We start from the raw sequence: 21135 nt of genomic DNA on the forward strand, positions 1-21135 counted from the left end.
ACAAAAAAAGTCTGAAGCCCTCAATTTGTTTCAAGATTTGCACGATTTTAATCTCATTTTCTTCATATTTTTGTTACAACTTTATGCCACTCAGTATTCACAATTATAGCAATGAGTAAGGCCAATTCATGAATCAGAATAAATTACATTTAAAAAAAAATTCTAAACTGTTTCCTCTCTCAGATTTCCTCATCAGGACACACTATTTTGACTCAGCAGGAGGCATGTTATTATGGATATTGCTGTATTTTCCTGCAGCTTGCAAGGCTTGAGCCAAGATTTAAACTTATTACAGAGAAATGTCTACTGGGATGTTAAATGATTCCTTGCTTCCTTAATCTCTAAAGTTTAATAAAACTTTGACTCTAGTTTGCAGGATCACATTCTGGAGCTGTTTCAAACACTTTCGGTAAAAGTGCTGATGATGAAATCGGAAGGATTTTCTGCATTTGTCAGTTTTTTCGAGACTCCGTTTCGTTCTCACATAATACTCCTTCAGGCCATCTCTTAGGTATGAATTCCCATAGAGGGTACAGCAGTCTCTGTGAGCCAAGCATCACTCTTTGCCCATCACCTTGTAATTTGGCCAATTTGTCAATTCTGCCAGTATCTACATGCACCTGCCATGTTTCTGATCAGTGATTGGCTCTACGATAAGCTTTATATGTTGCAATACATCCCTAACCCGCACCCCCTTTACACAGGAATTTATACACATTGTGTGGGCAGGATCAGACACAGAAAGAGATTGTCACGTAAAATTACCAGATACCAAAGAGGAGTCTCAACTTGTAGTTTATTTAGCAGTTATGTTCTTGCTCAATATCACTGCTGTAAAAAATCCTGTTATAATTTCTACTTGTGCTACATTAGTTAGGGATCATCCTGACTGAGGATGCAATGAATAGTGTTCATTGTTACTTAGACAAACAACAGCATATGTCTGCAGCGCCTATTTCTCTTACATTTCAAAATGAACTGATGCTTACACTGAACTTATGCATCAGGGCAAACCAAGTTGTTTTTTAGTGTAGTTAATCATTTACATTCAGGTGGTCAAAGGTGGGTGACCATGAAATGTCAGTCAGGCTCATTAAATATAAACAGATGCTTGACATCTGTCTTTCTGTTTTTTGCCTTGAAAAACAAGAAAAGAGTCCAAATTGACACCACTCAGCAGTTTTCATTTGTTGGAGGTGAACATTTTATCTGTTTAGAATTTGGTCTTTACTGACTAATTATAACATATTTAAATGCCTTAATATGTGGTAAAAATCAATATTATTAGATAATGATTTAGCATAATACTTTCTCTGATTAGGTCACAATTATTGAATGATGATTAATTAGTGATCAGTAAACTGATCAGTTTCACTCATCGAAAATTGAAGAATCTCTGCTTTTCTTTTGCTTGTGTTTCATTCATAATGAAACTCTCTCATTACCTTGTCTAACCCTCTGGAGTTATCATGATGAGCCAAGACATTAAAACCAAAAGCAAGTCAGCATTTGTTTGTAACTGTGTTTTGGCATGAGAGCAGCCTTGAACTTTGCATGAAGAACAAAGCTGTTCGAGATGGTTGCAAAAGAGCAACTTCTTTGCCTTATATTGACAATTTCCTTTTAAACTTAGGTATGATACAGAAACTGTTTCAAAGACATAAATATAAAAAGGTGTTACATTGGGATAATATAAACCAGGGACAAATTAAAGGAAAAACCAACATAAAATGGGTCACCACATGCTGCCAGAACAGCTTCAGCGTACCCTGGCATTGATTCTACAGTCTTTGAACTCTACTTGAGGGATGAACACCATTTTCCCAAAACATATTCCCTCATTTCGTGTTTTGATGATGGTGGTGGAGAGCTTGGTCTAACATGTTGGTCCAAAATTTTGCATGAGTGTTCAATTAGGTTGAGATCTGGAGACTGTGAAGGCCATAGCATATGATTAAAATCACTTTCATAATCTTCAAACAATTCAGTGAACCCTCATGCCCTATGGATGGGGGCATTGTCATCCGAGACCATTTCCACCAGGATAGAAATGTTTCATCATAGGATAAAGGTGATCACTTGGAACAACTTTGTATTGATTTGCAGTGACCCTTCCCTCTAGGGTAAGCAGACTCAAACCATGCCAGCAAAATGCCCAACAGCATAACAGAGCCATCAGTTCCCCTCACTGTAGGGGTCAAGCATTCAGGTCTAGACTGTTCTCTTTGTGTGCACCGCACATGCTCTCGCCCACTTGTGGAGAATAAGGTGAAGGCTTATGACTATGACTATGATTACGATCATATGACTATGACACTTTTTAAAATGTTTTTTGCACTTCTGAACTCTCAAATGTTCTCTTTGTAAAGAGGGGTTTATCACTTTAACCCTACTATAATATCCTTCTCTATGTCATTTTTGACAGACTGTTATTGCTGACACGGTATGATCATGTCCTGCACTGATATTCTCAGTCACGAGAGGAAGAGTTGCTCTTCTGATTTTCTTTACATATCCCATCATGGCCATCAAATGTGTGCTGTCGACCACAATTCACGACCCTATTTACTGATGTCTTTCCCATAGATCTAAATGCAGATGTCAGGTTATCCCTTTATTTTGTCCCCTATCTGTATATTACTACATATTGTGTAGAATGCACAAGTACATGATTTTGTTCACTTCTGTAAAATAGCTTATGGTCTACCTCCCTGCTTATCTTCTTCTTCATCAGAAAATTCAAAGAAATTCGCTTTTATCAAACATCGCATTACAGGAATATGAATCAGTTGATTTTTGTTTGACACCAGCATGAACTGAACCGCTAACTTTGTTCATGTATTTATCTATGCATGACCAGTTGACTTCCTCTTTCTTGCCAAAATGCCACTGTATGTTTGGCAAGGAATGAAGCATGAATGTCTGTCTCTGAAAGTTTTAAATGCCATCAAATAGAATAGAATCGGAACAAGATCTAACACATCTTTGTGAGTAACTCTTGCATGATAAACTGTAAATGTGCCGCAGTTTTCAAGCATGCGGCACAGCATCTGCAGGCTTCAGTCAGTGTCTGCAGTTAATCTTCTTTTCCACACTAACTGGGTCATTATTCTCACACCACTGATCTAACGCAAAGAGAGGGTCAACTGTGCCATTAATTAGTGCTTTGTTAATGCTTCATGGTGTGAAAAATGAGGGCAACTATGATTCTGATAAGAGACCTGAACTTTCTCCCACATTACTCTCTTACTCAAGTATGTATTTATTTATATATTGAGAGAAATGTTGCAGAACTGATACTCATAGATGACATGTAATGTATTTGCAGGATTTCAGCCAGAGAAACAAAATTAATTCTGGCATCAACATTTAAAATAATTGAACACGATGAAAATGTTGAAATGATGAACATCAATTATATGTTTGGTTATGAGTGTTTAGAATACAATGAGTCACATCCTCTCTGACTTTGACAGCTTGAGTAACTTACTGTGTCCTAAATCCTTCCCATATTGTAATTCTCAGCAGCTTTTGAGTGTGTTTATACTGGAAAACTGAAAAAATGCAGTCTAGCCCACTCACAAAAAAACAAAAAAACAAAAGAAAAGCTGGATTGTCACAGCACATTGCTTTCTGTTTTAGAAGTTTATTTGCAGCATAATTCTAGAGTTGCACTTTTATTGACTAGCACAATTTTTTATCGAATACCTTGATGAATATGAATGATCAAATACGTTGATGTAATTGGATATTAACTGCATAAACTGTGTCTGTACATACTACATGAAATTATGTGGTGGCGGAATTGGGATGTGGTTTGAGCCAAAGATTAGTTTTCATACGGTTTTGCTTTTTATTGATAGTTGAGAAACTATTGGTAAAAGTGAAGTGAGAGATCTAAATGACAAACAAGTTTCCTGTAAACACTTCTACATGTGCCATGATCTGGATGGCTGAGAATCATCATTTATAGGACACATCTTTCAGTTTAATCCCTCACCACGTTATCATCTAGTGAATAAACACCAGCTTTGGTTTACTGAGTTGCAGACTGACTGTCCTGAGGGGTTTTATAGTATTGACAGATGTGTCATGTTGTCAATTATTGACTCAAATTGATGCCAAATGTTTAAGTGAGAGAGATTATGGAATTAAGCCTGCTTTGATTCATTTGTATTCAATAAAAATTGGGGGAACGGTGCAACTATTTCCCAGCCAAAATCAACCTTGGGATCACCAAATCAGGACAGAGCTGATGTAAAACAGCTTTGTTGGATGTTTTCCTAAATATCACATACCCCACAAGTCTTTGGTTTGTGTTACTTCTTTATTTGATACAGAAAGACACAGTACAGGTACAATCAGAGTGATACAAAAACATATAAATCTATTATACAAAAAAAACTATTTTTCCCAAAGTGGTACACATCACATGTATACACAAGCATGCATGCACACACACACACACACACACACACACACGCACACACACACACGCACACACAAATACAAGTACATACGCAAATACATTTCAAAGCTGCCAAATAGTGGCTCATTCCTAGCAGGCTCTATACATCACAGAGCAGTGACTAGTATCATAGGCTCATATAAATGATTTTTTTAATATACTGGCAATAACATAGCAGATATGGTATGTTTATGTTATAGTGAACTGTGTACATGATTTACATCCTCTGTCAGCAACAGGAAATACTGAATCGACCGAAAGGTAATCTGATCCATCTGGTTAGAGATGATATATGATGGCCAATGAGGAGATCAAACAGCCGCTCTCCTCTCTCCCATTCTTTTGGTAGTCTACAGAGACAAAAGTTTTATGATGAAGAACGATGGTGATAAACAATTTACACAGTCACTCGGTTTATCTGCAGAACGTCATTGTGTAAGTATGTTGTGTAACGTTTTACCTAATTCTGCATTTTCTTCTTCAGGATCTCAATCTGTTTCTGGACCCATGCATGTTCTGGATTGGCACAGACAGTCCGCCCCGTCTTCATTGTAAACCTACACACATTAGTTTATGTAACAAATGTTATCACACTTACTGCACAAGGTTTATAAGTGAAAGACACCAGTGCCACCATTTTAAAGTGCTGGTCCAAATTTGGATCTATCATTTCCCCAGTTGTTTCTTTTTCCATTAGTTTTTGCCAAATCATTAGAGTGGGAAGTCTCAACAATGTCGCTACTTCATGAAGGAAACCAAAAAGCTCAGTAAGTAATATTTGTTACTCACACAACAGCTCTGATGTTACAGTCACCATCTGTTTCCTGCATCCTGTAACTCTCTATGTTTTTCTTTCCTTTCAACTTTCGGTTATAGCCAAGGCAGCAGTTGCCATAGGAGCCTGCAGAGAAAGACAGTAGAGTTAGAGGAGGACAAACTGCCCCACATCAAAATCATGCTCTTGCAGAGAAATTGAGCAATTGGTTCAGGGAGAAAAAAAAGCTTTTGTTCACTAGTAGCTGGTCCTTCACTGATCACTCTCTCTCTCTCTCTCTCTCTCTCTCTCTCTCTCTCTCTCTCTCTCTCTCTCTCTCTCTCTCTCTCTCACTCTCACTGTCACTCTCTCTCTTTCTCTCTCTCTCTCCCTTTTTTTTTTTTTTAAACATTTTTTTCTTTCTCGTACCTTGTTCAGATCTATGGGGTTGGGGAATGCACTGAGAATGTTTTTCTTGAAAAAGTCAAGAAGTTACATTGTTTTTTCAGATAATATCTGATCATCTAACTCTGCACTTCTTGCAACAAATCTGCAAGAGCCCTCTTCTTCTCCAGTGCTCTAAAATAAGTTAAAATGCACCAGCTAAGCTAAAATGGCAGTTTTTTGAAAACACCACTGAAACAGCAGTGGTATCAAAGGTGCATTGCTTTTTATTGTGAAGTACTGATGCACCAACACAATTATGTGCATGCATAATTGTGCATTAAGTGTTTTTTAACACTTTATGACATTTCCCACCTGTGTTGTATTTTGCTTAAGAGAAAATGTCTCTTGTCACAAGATCACCACATCAAAGTGATCTATAATAGCAAGCCCAGACAGATTAGACTTTGATAAAAAAAAAAGTGCCATGGTAGATGAGCAGAATAAAGAGGGGATTTCGTAACCATATAAAAGGAATGTAGATTATGAAATACAGCTGCAGTCCCAACTCTACTAAACCGAGACTCCACTCATATCCAGAAATACACAGTTCCACCAAACCAGCTTTATATTTTTAGATGTTAGCTAATGATGTAAAATACTAAAACAAATAGCTAGCTATTACCGATGAATGCATGGTTTAGTCTGTGTGCAATCTCATTAAAATGTGGGTATTACAATATCATATTGCTGGTGTGTAACAAATCTGATCTGTTACTTACCTTGTGCCAGACTCAGGTACATGCAGGCGAGGATCAGAAGGAAGAAAAGAGCTTGAAACTTCATGGCTGCTTTTGTTCTTGTTGTGTGGTTTGCTGCACAGAAACAGATTAAATTAAGGGACAGAGCAAAATAGAAACTTGGAAGCAAACTAAATGTTTTCCTGTCAGCATGTTTTCCATCACAAAGACCTCCATCTGTGCTATTGTGAAAGAAAACGGTTATGTGCCTGACCCCTGATTAGAAATGTTTAAATCATTGTCTGGTGTCCAGCTATGTGCAGCTGTTTCATCTCAAGTATTGAGAGTGTTGTTTTATGGAAACTAAACAAATGTGTGGTGGGTTATGGCTGGACTCCCATCTCAGATGTGTTATTTAACTCAACACTTTGAGCACATAACAATATCTTTGCTAATCAGGATTACAAATTCACAAAGAGCAACGTGAGAGGATTGTTTCAAAAGCATGCAGAGAAAACGTACCTGCTCAAGTTCAGTATTTCACAAGATGTCCTGGGAGGTAAACTTTTTGTCCAGTCAAGCTCCTCGTGGATTTGTACTCTTATAGCACACACATGATATCTGCCCTCCCCCGGCCACACCTCCTCTCACATATGAACATTTTGAAACTTAACAGTAAAAGAGTAATTTGATCACTGATCTGATCTCACAAGGCTTTTTTTCTTGGCTCTTGAAAAGTCAGTTATGATGACTGACACATTGTAAACTCCCACACACCAAACGCACACACTTCAGTAACACCTATAGGGGCCTCTGATGCAATTGCAAGAGATTCACCTTTGTGCCTCACAAAAGATGACAAATTGATGGGAAAAAATGTTTTATAACATGCTGTGTCCGGTAATTGTATTGACTGGCTCATATTCCATACAGAGATAATATCTTGGTTCTGGTGCCATAATTACTATTACTAAGCAAGGCACTGTAAAAAAACAAAACAAAACATTTTAGACTCAGACATGAGAATAATGTTAAATTGAAGTAACCATAAATGTAGTACAATAATAAATATTTATACAATTTCAAAAGAAGGTGGTCCACTTTGTATTGCAATACAATGCAATATATTTTACAAACGTCTGTTTATTTTCTTAAAGACTAATCAAAACAAAGTCCAAATCATCACAAACAAATCCAAAAGTTAGGCAAAATAAATTGAAATTTCTTGTAAAAGTTTATAAAATATGTAAAATCATGAAGGAAAATAGAACAAAATGCTAGCCTTTTAGAGGAATGACATTTGGAAAAAAGGATTTTTCCTTTCAACCATAATATTTAGGCTACAATTAAATGAGTCTTTATGTGTGATGGGTATGTTGGAAATTACAACAGAAGTCTGGCTATATAAACTGGCTGTTAGTTAGAATGAAAAAGTTCTGAGTAAGTGATTCATTTTGTTTTCTGCAAAGAGTAAAGCTAATACTGACATCAGCTAAGCATGAAACAAAACCATTTAGGGGGTATGTGTACGTAGGATTTTGAAATAATGACCTGGTCAATATTCACAGTTAATCAATTCAATTATTATTGTTTCATTCTCTGTTTTTAAAAGCCTTTGCTGATGTACACAAAGAAATGTGATAGAGGTTATTGCACTTTTGTGTTTGTTGTAGTTGAGCTGTGATGACATATACTAATCTCTGTCCCCTCGTGAGTACCTGGAACTTGATTTACTATCACTTACTGAGGGGTGCAAATATTTATCTCCTGGAACTCATCTCCAAAGGGGGCAGAGGACAGTTTTGGAATAAGAGTACAAGTTCAGGTAGGGGTCAGTTCCTTCAGTGAAAAAAGGCCTTTTGGTTTCCTCTACTGAGAGGTCAGAGGTCACATCCAGCTGTGGTGCAGCACCTCTTGTCCTATTTGAGCTGTTGTGGTCTTGCTGAACTATTAAAGCTGTCCAGATGTGGGACTCCCATCCCAAGTTGGTTTCGTTTTTGCATCGTTGCCTATTAAGTGCAATTTACTTCTAATGAACTGGATCAGTGAACTATTAGTTATTCTCATAGTTGCATGTATATACAGACATTATGAGAGCCTGTGCTGCTTCAAACCTTATTCCTAAAGAACGCTGACTGTTCAATCTATCATTATGTGTGTACTTCACGGCTCCTTACGAGTACTGCATTGTCACTTCACACTGATATCCATATACAGTCTGTGTCAGTGTCTGTCACTCATTTTTTATATTACTACTGCAAAATCTGCGTAATTGCTGGCTGTCATGGTTCTTTAACAGTACAAATTACTTTACTCATCTCTAAATAAATGTCTTCCCTGAGTGATGTTTATTTAAGATTAAATGAGACGAAACGAAAGCTGTATAGATGCTTCAAGCTTCATTAAAAGTTCATTTTTAAACATGTGTGGATGATTTTGCGCAATTGTGTGGGCATGAATGTACGTATATTTGTGTTATGGTGGTTTAACTGGCAGCAGAGGCAGTAGCTGGAGGCATCTGGGCTCTTCAGCCTTAAACAACCTTAATCCCGCATGGGAACATGTGCAAGATATATCAACAATTTGTTCCCATAAGAAAGTCTGAAGAGTCAAAGAGCATCTTACTCCTTTAAAAGTTCAATGGACTGACAATTCTTCTGCAATCTTTCATAGCATATTGCGTTAGTCTGGAGTTTTGGGGTGTCATAATAGTACTGCTGCTGTATATCAAAAGAAATATGCACTTAACACTAATTGACCCGACACTGAGGAAAAATAAAAGAAATACATTCTTAAAAACAAGCCTAATATTCTTAGTTTACTCACTTTTGCACTCGTAGTCAATTCATCCTCACAGTGATTTGATTGTTTCCAAATGTTAGCATTCACTTTGAATGACAAATGCCAAGCAGTGTATAGTTACAAGCTGCTTTTAATAACCGTGTCTACCAAATACCAGATGTAGCTTAGATGTACGTAACATATGTGGATGTTTTATAGATTCATGCTAAGTACATTATATGGCCAGAAGTATGTAGATACCCAAACATAACACACACATATCTGATTGTTGAGCATCTAATTTCAAAACCATGTGGATTATAATGTTGTTTTATCAGATTTAAGTCTTCTGGGAAGGTTTTCTGCATTATTTTGGAACCTCACTGAGGGGATTTCCTGCACTTTTAGCAACAATTGTGTTAGTGAGGTGGGTCAAGTGTCAAGTGTTTCAGCATTAAACTGGGAAAATTTCTTTATTGACCTTGCTTTGTGCATGGGGGCACTTTCGTAAGAAACAGGAAAGGCCTTTGACAAAATGTAAAAAAAACAAGTTGTACTTTATGTGTAAACTCAAACACTTTTGCACTAACACATGAATCAAAGACAAATATGCAAAAAACCTGTAGCTTTTAGCTAGTTCTCACACTTTCACCTTTATCTGACGAAGACTATCTGTTGTCAAATATGTAGCATAAAATAAAATTTGGGAACAATATAGCAATGGGCATGTAAAATTTCCTTATTTGAGCAGTTTTTTTTTGGATGTGCTGTTTATGTGCCTTCCTCAAACTGTTGCAGAAAAGCCTTAAACACATTATTATAATTGTAATTGTATGCTGTTGCATTGCCTTTTTTTCACAGCAGACATTGTCAGTTGCCATAGTAGTAGCACAGGTGTTACTAATAACATTAGCAATGGCTGTGTTCTGTTTAAGTGTCTCAGAAATTTATGACAGTGTGACTGTGAGCCAACATGAACAATACCCTGAAACTGGAGCAGCTAACCTGTTCATTTCATACTGTGACATGTCAAAACATGGTCTGTGGTACAAAGAGGCCTGGCAAAAAACATGAAGAACAGGCATAGAACAAAAGTATACAACGATATGCAGTAGAAAAAGAATTCAGATCATTTACTGCATAAATTACTTTAATATTGAATAATAAGCTTAAGTGGTTACAAGTAGTCTTTCATTCAAAGTGTTACTTAAGGAAACATACACAAGTATGAGCTGCAATTTATAAAGTACTCATTGGTCTATCTCAACAATGTTGTTAATAGTAATGTAATATGATTACTGATTCATAATGTAGCAGTATTTTAATATAGTTTATATATTTATAATCTGCAATATGTATAACATACAATCTGTATAATCATCTGCAAAATAGTAAATAGCTGTGAAATGAATGCAGTGGAGTAAAAATTACAGCATTACCCACTAAAATACACATATATTCTTTTGTAGTCCAATTTTGCATCAATATTTGACTGAAATAGTAAAGCCATAGACACCATATGTCAGTGCACTCTGTTTCTGGTGTCAAAGCATTTATCACCGGAGCCGCTCTCTCAACACACTGACAGGTACTTCTTTAAGATAGATTTTTAAGCACAGTGACACTTAAGCAAAAAAAAAAAAAAAACAGGTTGAAACCAGCAGCACCACAGGCATGGGTAATTATGAGCTACTGAACTTAACTATGGGAAAACACGATTGACAAATTCTATAAAATTAAGATAATAAACCACAGAATTAGGAATCTAGCTTATCTATTTGATGGAAGATGGAAGTGGATAAAATAAATAAATATATAAAAAAGACGATATACATAAAGATATAACTTTAGCCAAAGCTACCTTTTATCACTTCATTACTTAATTTCCCTAAATTGCAGATGCAGTACTTTTACTGCCACTGTTTTAATGTCTCTCTAAAGTATCTCTTTTTCTCTTCATGGGGTGGATATAGAGTAGTTATTGTAAAGTTGTTAAAAAATGTAGATGTAGTCGAGTAGAAGTATAAAGTAGCAGAAACTGTAAAGTGAAACTGTACCTAAGTACAGAATTTGAATTTAAGTTCTCACTTTCCACCACTGGTGTCCACACAGAGCAGGGGTCATCAGTTTTTTCTGGATTTTTTACTGGAGGCTGCGATAAACAATGCAATGGAAATACAAGCCTGTGTGGTCTGTTTATTTCTTTCAATTAACTGAAGGATACAACTGAGTTATTACACAGTTAGGTTGTTGTAGGTAGTTTAGGATTCTAACTGAGGACAGATGTTTTACATAAGTAAGTGAGGGCTAAAAGCTTATTTTAATACTTATTTGGTGAAAAATTATTCATACATGAATACATGCTGTGATGTACTTGGAGACAAGACATACTTTATTGGTTATCCAAGCATGATAAACAGTGACCAGCTTCATTTATGGTTGACATTATGGTGGCATCAACTTATTTATTTCTGTTTGACTGACACCTATTTCTGTTTGTGAAACACATATACTCTGACCCGACAGGAAAAATTAAAACTCTGTCAAATAGAAGCACATAGGCCACTGTTTGCCTACCACTGACAAAGAATATCATGTACACATTTGACAATGTTGACTGTCCTCACAGTATGATAAAATAGTTAGAAACACTACACCACCATCTAGTGGTCACAACAGGAACTTTCTCACACAGAAATAAGTCGATTCCAGTGATCCAGTCCTGTGCCAGTGGGCCATGAAATTCAGTTCAAGGGCTGGACTGGCATGGGAAACAGACATTTACATTCCTAAAGCAGTTGTGAGATAAAAAAAACAAAAAACAAAAAACAACCAAAAACTGTGATTTTACTGTTATAAATATTAGATATACTGCATATACCAGAAAAAATATAACTTAAAAAAAACAAAACAAACAGCAAAATGCAGTACAGACAAGGTTGCTGCCAGTGCCACTAACACTCAAGCAGTCACAGGGCAGAGGTCAGGGGATGGGACAATAACTCTTTGGTTCAATGCCATAATTTGCTATCTTTTGGTTTCCATGTGTCTTGGGTAGTTTGATTATATTAATCTTAAGGAGGGTAGCTGGTTTGGGGTTCATACCTAATTTTGGGCGAATGATGTTTTACTATTTGTTCTGGGGACTGACTTACATCCTTATCTTGTAGGTTATAATTCTATGGTTTTAATGGTCCGGCCTAACTGAAATCAAATTGAGTTGTATGTGGTCCCTGAACTAAAATGAGTTTGACACCCCTGCTGTAAAGTGTTGCAGTCGTGTGATGCTCAGACAGAGAAGGCTGAGCATCCAAATGTACTCCTTCTCTAGGTCCCCACAGTCCCCCCTAAATGTGGACCTTGTGGTTCTGGTATTGTCCTTTCTGGACACAAACTGGCATTTATTAGTTTTTTTTTTGTAATTTGCTGATAATAGTGACTAGATCACACTGCTTAGATACAACCACCTGGTCGCAGGGACTGTATGATGATACGTTTATTTTTAAAAAAAGACAAATAATGGGGTAGCAAAAAAAACATGAATGTCCTTCCCCTGAAATGAATAATGAGGATGCATTGCCACTTACTCAATTTCTAGGGCGCCTAATATTATGTCTTTTCGCATATAGACTGTGAGCTCCGGACCGGGTTTTACTGGACACTCACCGACAGCTCCAGTGGGCGTTACCGACCGGCTCGCTTCCATAACAGCCACCGACCCAGCAGGTTAGTCAACACTGACTGCAAGTCATCCTGACTACATACTTTTTAAACAGCTGCGGAGGGGTGCTGTTAGTGTGCTAGCTAGCTGCTGTAGTAGCAGTCAATAAACTAGGTTAGAGAGCTTGCTTGCTGTCACTTTCTAAACGCTGTTTAGCTACTTAGCTTTGCTACCGAAACGCACATGGATCCTCAAAACACTGGGGCGAAGATGTTGCTCAGCCACGCCAAGACACTCAGGCTTCACACCGGGAACTTAGTCAACAGAAGTCGTCTGAAAAAGAAGTGTCCATGCTCGCCCAGCGAAGAGGTGAGACAAATGAACAAAGCTGTATGTTGTGGTGGTGTGACAGTGTAGCCCATTAGCTTAGTTAGCTTTTACCTTACCGTCAGGCTACCTGGCTAAATATTTAACCAGCTAAGCTAACGATAGCAGTGAGTGTTAGCTAATATCAGACAGTAGTATTTAAACCAACAAGTATTTCAGATTGTACATGTCGAGGGTTATTATACTGTGTTATGTAGTGTTTAGTACTCATATAAGTGGTGTATTGTCTTGTTTATGTGCTACTCGTAGTGTATACTTATCTTATGTAATATAACTTTATGGTCATGCCTAAAGTGAATAGTTTACAGACACTGAGGAGTTACTGCTGTAGGCTGATCACACTGCAGGTGTAGACCTGGAGAGAGACCTGCAGCAGACATATGCCCCACTCAGTGTTACGTTTTAATATCCATAAAATATATAAATACCATGAAGTCAGTACTCGGGATTTATTGAAATACCCAAATCTTAGTCTGAGATTTAGTGCTGCAGCTACTGGTACTACTTATCATTGTTCATCAGTGTTTTATAATATTTTGCTCTGTGAGCTAACAGAAAATAAAGAAGTCATAATGACAAAGAGCCAAAATTGGACTTAGATGACCAGTACCAATATGTCAGTTTTACAGTGATAAAATAGAGAAAAGCAGCAAATCCTCTCTGGAACTTGTTAATGTTTTGCCTGATAATGACTAATAAAACAGTTGATGATTAATTTTCCAACTGACTGATCGATTAATTCATTTGCCCCTATGTAAATGTGCAATTTATATAAAAGTGTGGTGACAATCTACTGGGTTTTGTAGGCTTTTTGTTAGCGTGCATTGCTGCAAAAACCGCAATACCTGCAGTTTCTCTGTGAACCATGATAATAATTTAGATACACAATACATATAATGATACATTTCTTTATAGTTTTTGATGAAGGGCAAAGATCATAGTTGTCTAACCCTCTATGTGACACTTTGTGTTTCAATATATTCATTAGATATAAGGTAAACTGAGCTTGACTAGTGTGTCATAGCGCTGATTTTTTGGCTCATCACTGAACTGTATTATCACACAGTATATGTAGTATGATTACATATGTGATTGACATTCCTCAAAAAAGAAAGAGAAAAAAAAAATCCAAATGTACAATACACAAAAAATGCTTTTAAAAAGTATTTCAGAAACATTGTTGTGTCTTGTATAACTTCCACCTAATGTGTCTCAGGAATGTCCAGTCATGCTACAGGTGTGGCTTTTTAGAGTCACCATGACTGACAGTTTTCCAAGTTGTAAAGTGTTGATAAAAGTTGTAATCATAACAGGCAAGCTCAGACTTTTTGCAAAATTTCTGATACATTTAATTCAACGCTTTATAATGTGGTGTTTAATCAACTTGAAGTTAAATAATATAATATATATAACAAATATACTATATTACTATATTATCAATGCTCAGTATTTACAACCCAACCCAACTCAAACCAACGCTGTGCTCATACAAACTTCGGCTGATGGCGTGAGTAGTGGCCTCCCATATTAACCTCCCATACTATCTATCCCACATGATGTGAATGCTGTTAAGCCTCTGCCATGCCTGTTTAAGTCTGTTTTTTCACTTGTCCACACACATCTGGTGCAGCTCCACATCCCATCCCTTTTTAATTAGTTTAAAATTCAGCACTTTGTCACACACTTTGAGTTGGTTTGTGACAGCGTGATTTTCATGATGCCTGTCCAAATGATTTAATTGTTTAAGATACAGTGCAGCCCATGTGTTGATGGAGTAGCATATCACAGCTGCCCAGATGCTGATGTGGAGTCTGCTGCAAATAAAAAGCTGTGAACTCTCTTGAGTACATACCTCAGTCACAGGTCTTTGATATCTGAGCTTCTGGGATGCTCACTAAAAGTGTGCCTGTTTCACAGATCTTAATTAACTTTGTTTTTCTGTTTGATATTTCAGCTTCAAGACTGCATTAAAGCCACACTGAGTGACTGGTTTTCCACAACAAAACCACCATCGGAGGTGGGGAGATGTTTAGAGTTTTTGGAATGTTTTCACATGGCTATGTGAGAGTATAGTAGGGTACTTTATTCACTCTCTCCTACATTGTGAGACCACAAGTTTGCATTTGTTTATCAACTCTGGGAATGAACAATAGTATTTGCATTGCAGTCAGTGAATGAGTTGCACAGTAACGTGTTACGACACTGTCAGGCAGCAGGATTCCAGTGCTTGGGAAAAGAAAATAGCTGTAGTGATGGACATCAAAGGATGCCTCTAGGCTTACTGAAAAGAAGCTGTCATGATGAATGTTCATGCAATGCTGGCTGCCAAAGGCACTGTTCCAAATGTGCGTCTGTCTGTTGGCATGGGTGGGGGTCAGGGTGGGGGCACAGAAACCTTTTCCAGGAGGTTTTATTCATTAAGTAGCCTCCTAACTGTGATTGGATTTGTGGAAAACTGCATTCATCTGATAATCTGTTTTCATCAAACTAACATGTTGAGAAAATACTGAAATTGATATTAAAAAGGCTGCAGGATCCCCCGTAGTGAACTTCTGTTCCTGCTGAACACACCCCTGCTTTGGCTATGGCTGTTTTTGCTAGGCTCAGCTAATCTGCTTCAGCTTTTATCACCACGCCCACTGGACTAAAATGGGGAGGGGGGAGGTTTAAAGAGTTGAACTATGTGGTCTTGAATGCTTGCAAATACAAAAAGGTTATTCGACATATCCTGCAGGGAAGAATGGGATTCTTCATTTGTAGCTTTTCATCAGGTTGTGTTTGCAGACTATCTGCTGACAGAAAAATACATTGGTGTCTTATTTGTAACATGTCTAACACGCCTCAAGTCTGAATTGAATACATTTCTGATTTTCATTTTTGTCAACTACTTAAATTACATTATCAATATCTGGATGAATGCCTCACATGCAAGCAAATGAGACTTAAATTGGTCTCAGTTGGTGTCTTGTCACTCTATGCTTGAAATGAAAGTGTTGTCAAAAAATGTAGTGAGCAGAACAGTGTTTCTTGGGCTCACGATGATGTCCTCACACATCAGGTGCCAAATATTGCTGCTCTTGCAGTAACTGTAATAATAATAATGACGCTAACTGACACCTTTTTAATGGAATAACCAAAAGCCAGCACTAAAACAAATGAATAAATTCAGCAATGTTACACTTGAAATCACAAAGCACAGTGACTAAATGCAGTGCTTTTCATGTCATGTAGGACCTTCCAGATACAGTGGACTGCTCCATTCCCCAGGCGACAGACGCCATCACACCTGAAGAGAGGGAAGAGCTTAAGGTTTCAGGTAAAGGATGAAGAGCGCTTTGTTTATTCCAAAATATATATTTTTGGACTACATTGTTGTATCAGTGCTGTATTAAAAAATCAACAAATTAAAAGGATAAAGGGAAAAAATAACACTAAAATAAATAAATAATTAAGTTGAATAAAAATAAAATAAATGTGTATATGCTAAATACAAGAGACACGACAAGATAAAATGCATTTAAATCTAAGAATATGAACTCAAATAAGGTGGTCTAGGAACGTTAATTCCTTTTATCTTTCTACCTTCCCAAACACCTCCTGTTTCCCTGACGTCTGTCCTTCTCTCACTCATTTACTCATTTATATAAAATATAAAACAGTGTAGGCTACTGTTGTTTCTTTCCATGACATAAGTGGTAGTTTGTTTTTTTTGCTGTGATGAAGCCGTAAGAGAGGAATTGTTTTTGGACTGTGGTTAATCTGTGCTTTAGCTATATCAAGAATAATCAATCACATTTCTGGTCTGTCCTGTTGACAATATTAGTCCAAAAAGATGCAACTTTGAGGCATTATACAAAACTATCAAAAAAAAAGAGTTGTTTCTGAGGAATGACGTTTATCACATCTGGGTCATACACTCGGATATATGCTATATTTTTACCTTAGTGTGTGAGCGTGCCTCTATCGAATTGTCAAGTGAATTTTAAGCAGTTCCTTATTAATGACAGACTGAACGGATAATAAATAAATGAGTAAATAATTAAAACCTGGCAGAAGTTTAGACACTTTAGAGTGACCAGATGCTACAAAACAACTGCGGCATGCGGTGGACAACATTTCAGTGTTTGCTTTGTTTTTGCAGCAAAGCTGTTCTTGTGTGAGTCGGGTGAGTCTTCCATCAGAGATGCAGTTGAGTTGGGTAAGCTTCTGATCACTTCAGAATGACATCATTGATATTAAACCTTTTTAATCTCAGGTTCTCAAAGATAAACTGAGCTCTGCCTGTGATACTGCCTTGTTTGTCTTTCATCCGTAGCCTGTCAGACTCTGTCAGTGTCCCAGCTTGACTCTGTCATCATAGCGCCACCTGGGCCTCTGGAGGGTGACAACCAAACTTTGGCCCACCTTCAGCCAGCCTGGGAGGAACTGGAGGCTTTGGTCAGAAGCCAGAGGATTGCAGCAATTGGCACCTCTGACCTAGACAAAGACCTGCTGGAACAGCTGTACAACTGGGCCCAGGTGAGAGGAAATCTTATGTACCTTTATTTGAACTTTAATATGTGTCATTTTTTGAGACAAATAATTTAACTTATAGATTAAAAAACAAACAAACACTGCAAGCAAAAATATTTCTGCATTTTTCTGTTATGAGCCAGTGCACTGCAGACAGAGCCAATCAATGACCGTATCCCTTCTCTTGAACCAGGTGAAGCCCAGCAGTAACCAGGTCAACCTGGCCTCCTGCTGTGTGATGCCTCCTGACCTGACTGCATTCGCTAAGGAGTTTGACATCCAACTGCTCACACACAACGACCCCAAAGGTGAGAGTCTGTTTCTTTTTTTCTGTTAGTCAGATAAGTATGTCTGATTTGTTTTTATCTCCACATGTACCCTTTCTTATTCATGATGAAGGAAATTGTTAAGTTTGTAGTCACATGCTAAAGGATAAGCATATGTGTGACTTGTTCTCATTTCTCTTTGACAATTCATTCATTTGTTGATATGCTAACATGAGCTCTGTGTGTGGCCAAAGCCTAGTATAAATGAATTGTCTGTGCTACATAACTCCATTGTTGTTCAAAACCATTAAAACTAAAAATCAATGAGTCACATTGTTGCTCTGAGGGAAAGAAATCACAAAAATGTGAAATGAATATAAAGAACCAGTGTTTTAAGATTTAGTGACATCTGGTGGAACAGACTTGGCAGAAATGGAATATAATATTTGTATGTACCTGTAAGGAGCTGGTCCTCTTTCACAGAGGCTGCCATGTTTCCCAGAACACCAATACCCAAACACTGGCTCCCGAACATACTTTTCACAGTGGTCCTTTAATTGAACTGATATTTATTTCTTATTGCACTTGGTGAATAATTCTAGCCCTTGTCATTGCTTATCGTTTTCATTGATATTTTTCATACTTAGATTGTTAAACTAATATTAAATTGCATTCTACGTGGTATTAAAATGTCCTGAAAAGTATTTGATTCAATGCAGTGAAGCCTTGTGAAACCCTGTGAGTGCCACAGAAAGGGCAAGAAAGTTAGAGAGTATTGAGAGACAGACTTATGCATTGTTGGTTTTGGTCTTTTCATGGAATTTGCCTACAGTGAAAAAAGAAAAAATGCCAGCTTTTTCCTGTAAACTGTGTCTTACTAGTGAATCTTATTTTTGTGTTCTTAGTGCAAGCCCTATACTATAGTTCACATGTACCGGTAGAATTTATTTATTTTTTCTTAAGTTTTAAAGAGCTCCTCTCCTGACCTCATGTTTCCATCTAGAGCTGATGTCGGCAGCCACATTCCAGGAGGCAGTACAGGAGGGAACACACGACCTGAAAATTGCTGACTGGAGACTCGAGTGGGTCCTGCGCTACTCCATTATTGTCAAGAGCAGGGGCATCATCAAGGCTAAAGGCTACCTTGTCAGTGCGAAGAAGGCGAGCCCCTAGCACACCCCACCAGAGAAGAAAACACAGGGATGAAGCCATTTTCCTCCTTTTTTCATTTACACACACAAAACATGCAAAGTAATGGAATAACGGATTCTGCCAGTCACCATGGGTCTTGAAATCATTGTTTTATCTTTACAAATAGGGTTGCATCTTGATTATCTATGATTTCTTCAGTTTAACAGATGCAGGTATTCATTACCATCATCACAGCAAGATCAAAAATAGGGGATGGACTTGCAAGATCAACTCCGGTGTCAGTTTTGAGTAAACAGACAGCAGGATGAGAGTGAAAGTGATCACAGTAGAGTATCACAGACGTAGCTCTCTCCATGACCAGTACTTTTGATAGTGTAACCATTTATCAACATGGCAGTTTTTAAGTACGGAAAAAATGTAGGTCTCTGAACTTTTTTAACCAAGGTGGCTCCTTAACCTTGCTCTGATGTGAAGTGCCTCTCAGCTTTTGCTCCTCCTATCCTCATACCTGCTTTGTCTTCACTGTCCATGTGAATCAAGCTTTAAATGTTTAAATCTAAATTAAAAGATTACGAGTAGGTAAAGCAGTCACAAGTAGGTAAAGCAAAAAGAAAAAGCTAGAGGTTTATTATTTTTTTAGTACATAATTATTCCAAACATTTTGAAAGGAGAAATGGGGAAAGAAACAGATTTTATTCTTGTTATTTAGACTTCTCCAGCTGTGTATATAACACCATTTGCATTCCTCAAGTCAGAAAACAATGCACTGTCTAATCCAACTACAGGAGAGGTGTTTATTTTATGATGCTGAATTGGGCTTGATTGGTAAAGCAATGAGTATATATAACTTATAATTTTATCATGCTTTTTTTTTCTAACCATGCGCTATTATTGATGATGCGTTGAAATGTTTATCCCCCTACACTCATGAGATGAATCTGAAGGATGAAAATACATCAATATTTTTAAGATTATTCATAGTTGGCTGATGTCCTCTGTATGTTGTTACTATATCACTGGAAACTCTTGAGGAGATGTAAAAAATTTCTTAACTCCGAGGAACACCGTTTTATTTATGAATCATGGCTGCTGTTGTTAGACAGGGTCCAGTATATCTCATGAAGACAACTTCTCTGTACTGTAAACATATTTAATGTTATCTGTATATCATGGATTGGCTTTATTAAAATTATAAAATGGATTTGTACCATCAACATTGGTGTAAAAATATTTAAAAGATGGTTAAAGTGTGACTGAAGACATGACTGGCAATGTAGTCAAGACTTTGGTGTCACTAACAAAAAATGAAGTTCAAATGGTAAAGATAAAGTTTCGAACAGGAAAAATCATGGTATGGTATTTGGTTTTGACATCTGACAGCATAAAGCCTGCAGTGAATCTTTAAATCGCAACTCCACTAACCACTTGAAAGCACAAGTTACTAACAGGAATTAAATAATTTCAGATGGAAATATTGTACTTTCTTCTCCACTACATTTAACAGCTTTAGTTACTTTTCACATGAAGATCTGACACAATGAATAGTATAACAATCTTTTAAAATACAACACATTGCTAAAGATTAAAGTTATGGTTTCCAGCCTTTTTGGCTTTTGACGTTTAAAAAAAAAAAGAAAAGAGAAGCATTGTGTAGTCAGGGTCACATTTCAGATGTCTGCAGCTCTACCAAATAGTGATTTTCCCCTCTAAATGTGGTTTCATTTAAATAAACGTGACAACTGATCCAATATTTCACCAAAAATCAAAGATTAGAGAACATTTTCAAAACCGATTTGTCTATCAGAACTTTGTCTCTTCTTTTCTCTCCCATTGTCTCATAACCCCTCAGATTTATCTGCTGACCCTTTGGAGGGGCCCAACCCCTAGGTTGGGAACTAGCCAACAGTGCTTAAACACTGATGCTTCGGTAATGTCATATATCAGTCAGAGGGACCAAACAACTACTATACTCTAAGTACACTTTACAACTAATACTTCTGTACTATTAAGTACAATTTTTCATGCAGGAC

General features: G+C 37.2%; 2 protein-coding genes across 2 annotated transcripts; one reads left to right on the forward strand and one right to left on the reverse strand.

Annotated features, from left to right (window-relative positions):
- Positions 1 to 4681: 4681 nt before the first annotated feature.
- On the reverse strand, positions 4682 to 7081 carry ccl25b (chemokine (C-C motif) ligand 25b). The gene is made up of 5 exons (XM_053321691.1): positions 6869 to 7081; positions 6389 to 6481; positions 5258 to 5369; positions 4929 to 5025; positions 4682 to 4818 (listed from the first exon to the last, which is right to left on the reverse strand). Exons 2-4 carry the CDS (start codon positions 6450 to 6452, stop codon positions 4929 to 4931), a joined length of 273 nt encoding a protein of 90 aa, XP_053177666.1. The 5' UTR covers positions 6453 to 6481; positions 6869 to 7081; the 3' UTR covers positions 4682 to 4818.
- A 5760-nt stretch (positions 7082 to 12841) lies between these two features.
- On the forward strand, positions 12842 to 20321 carry gclm (glutamate-cysteine ligase, modifier subunit). Its single transcript, XM_053321690.1, has 7 exons — positions 12842 to 13157; positions 15130 to 15192; positions 16407 to 16491; positions 17317 to 17373; positions 17491 to 17693; positions 17881 to 17995; positions 18957 to 20321. The coding sequence occupies exons 1-7, from the start codon at positions 13032 to 13034 to the stop codon at positions 19124 to 19126; spliced, it is 819 nt and encodes a 272-aa protein (XP_053177665.1). The 5' UTR covers positions 12842 to 13031; the 3' UTR covers positions 19127 to 20321.
- The last annotated feature ends 814 nt before the right edge of the window (positions 20322 to 21135 follow it).

This window comes from Scomber japonicus, chromosome 7 (genome assembly GCF_027409825.1).
Source record: "Scomber japonicus isolate fScoJap1 chromosome 7, fScoJap1.pri, whole genome shotgun sequence".
Lineage (NCBI taxonomy): Eukaryota > Metazoa > Chordata > Actinopteri > Scombriformes > Scombridae > Scomber > Scomber japonicus.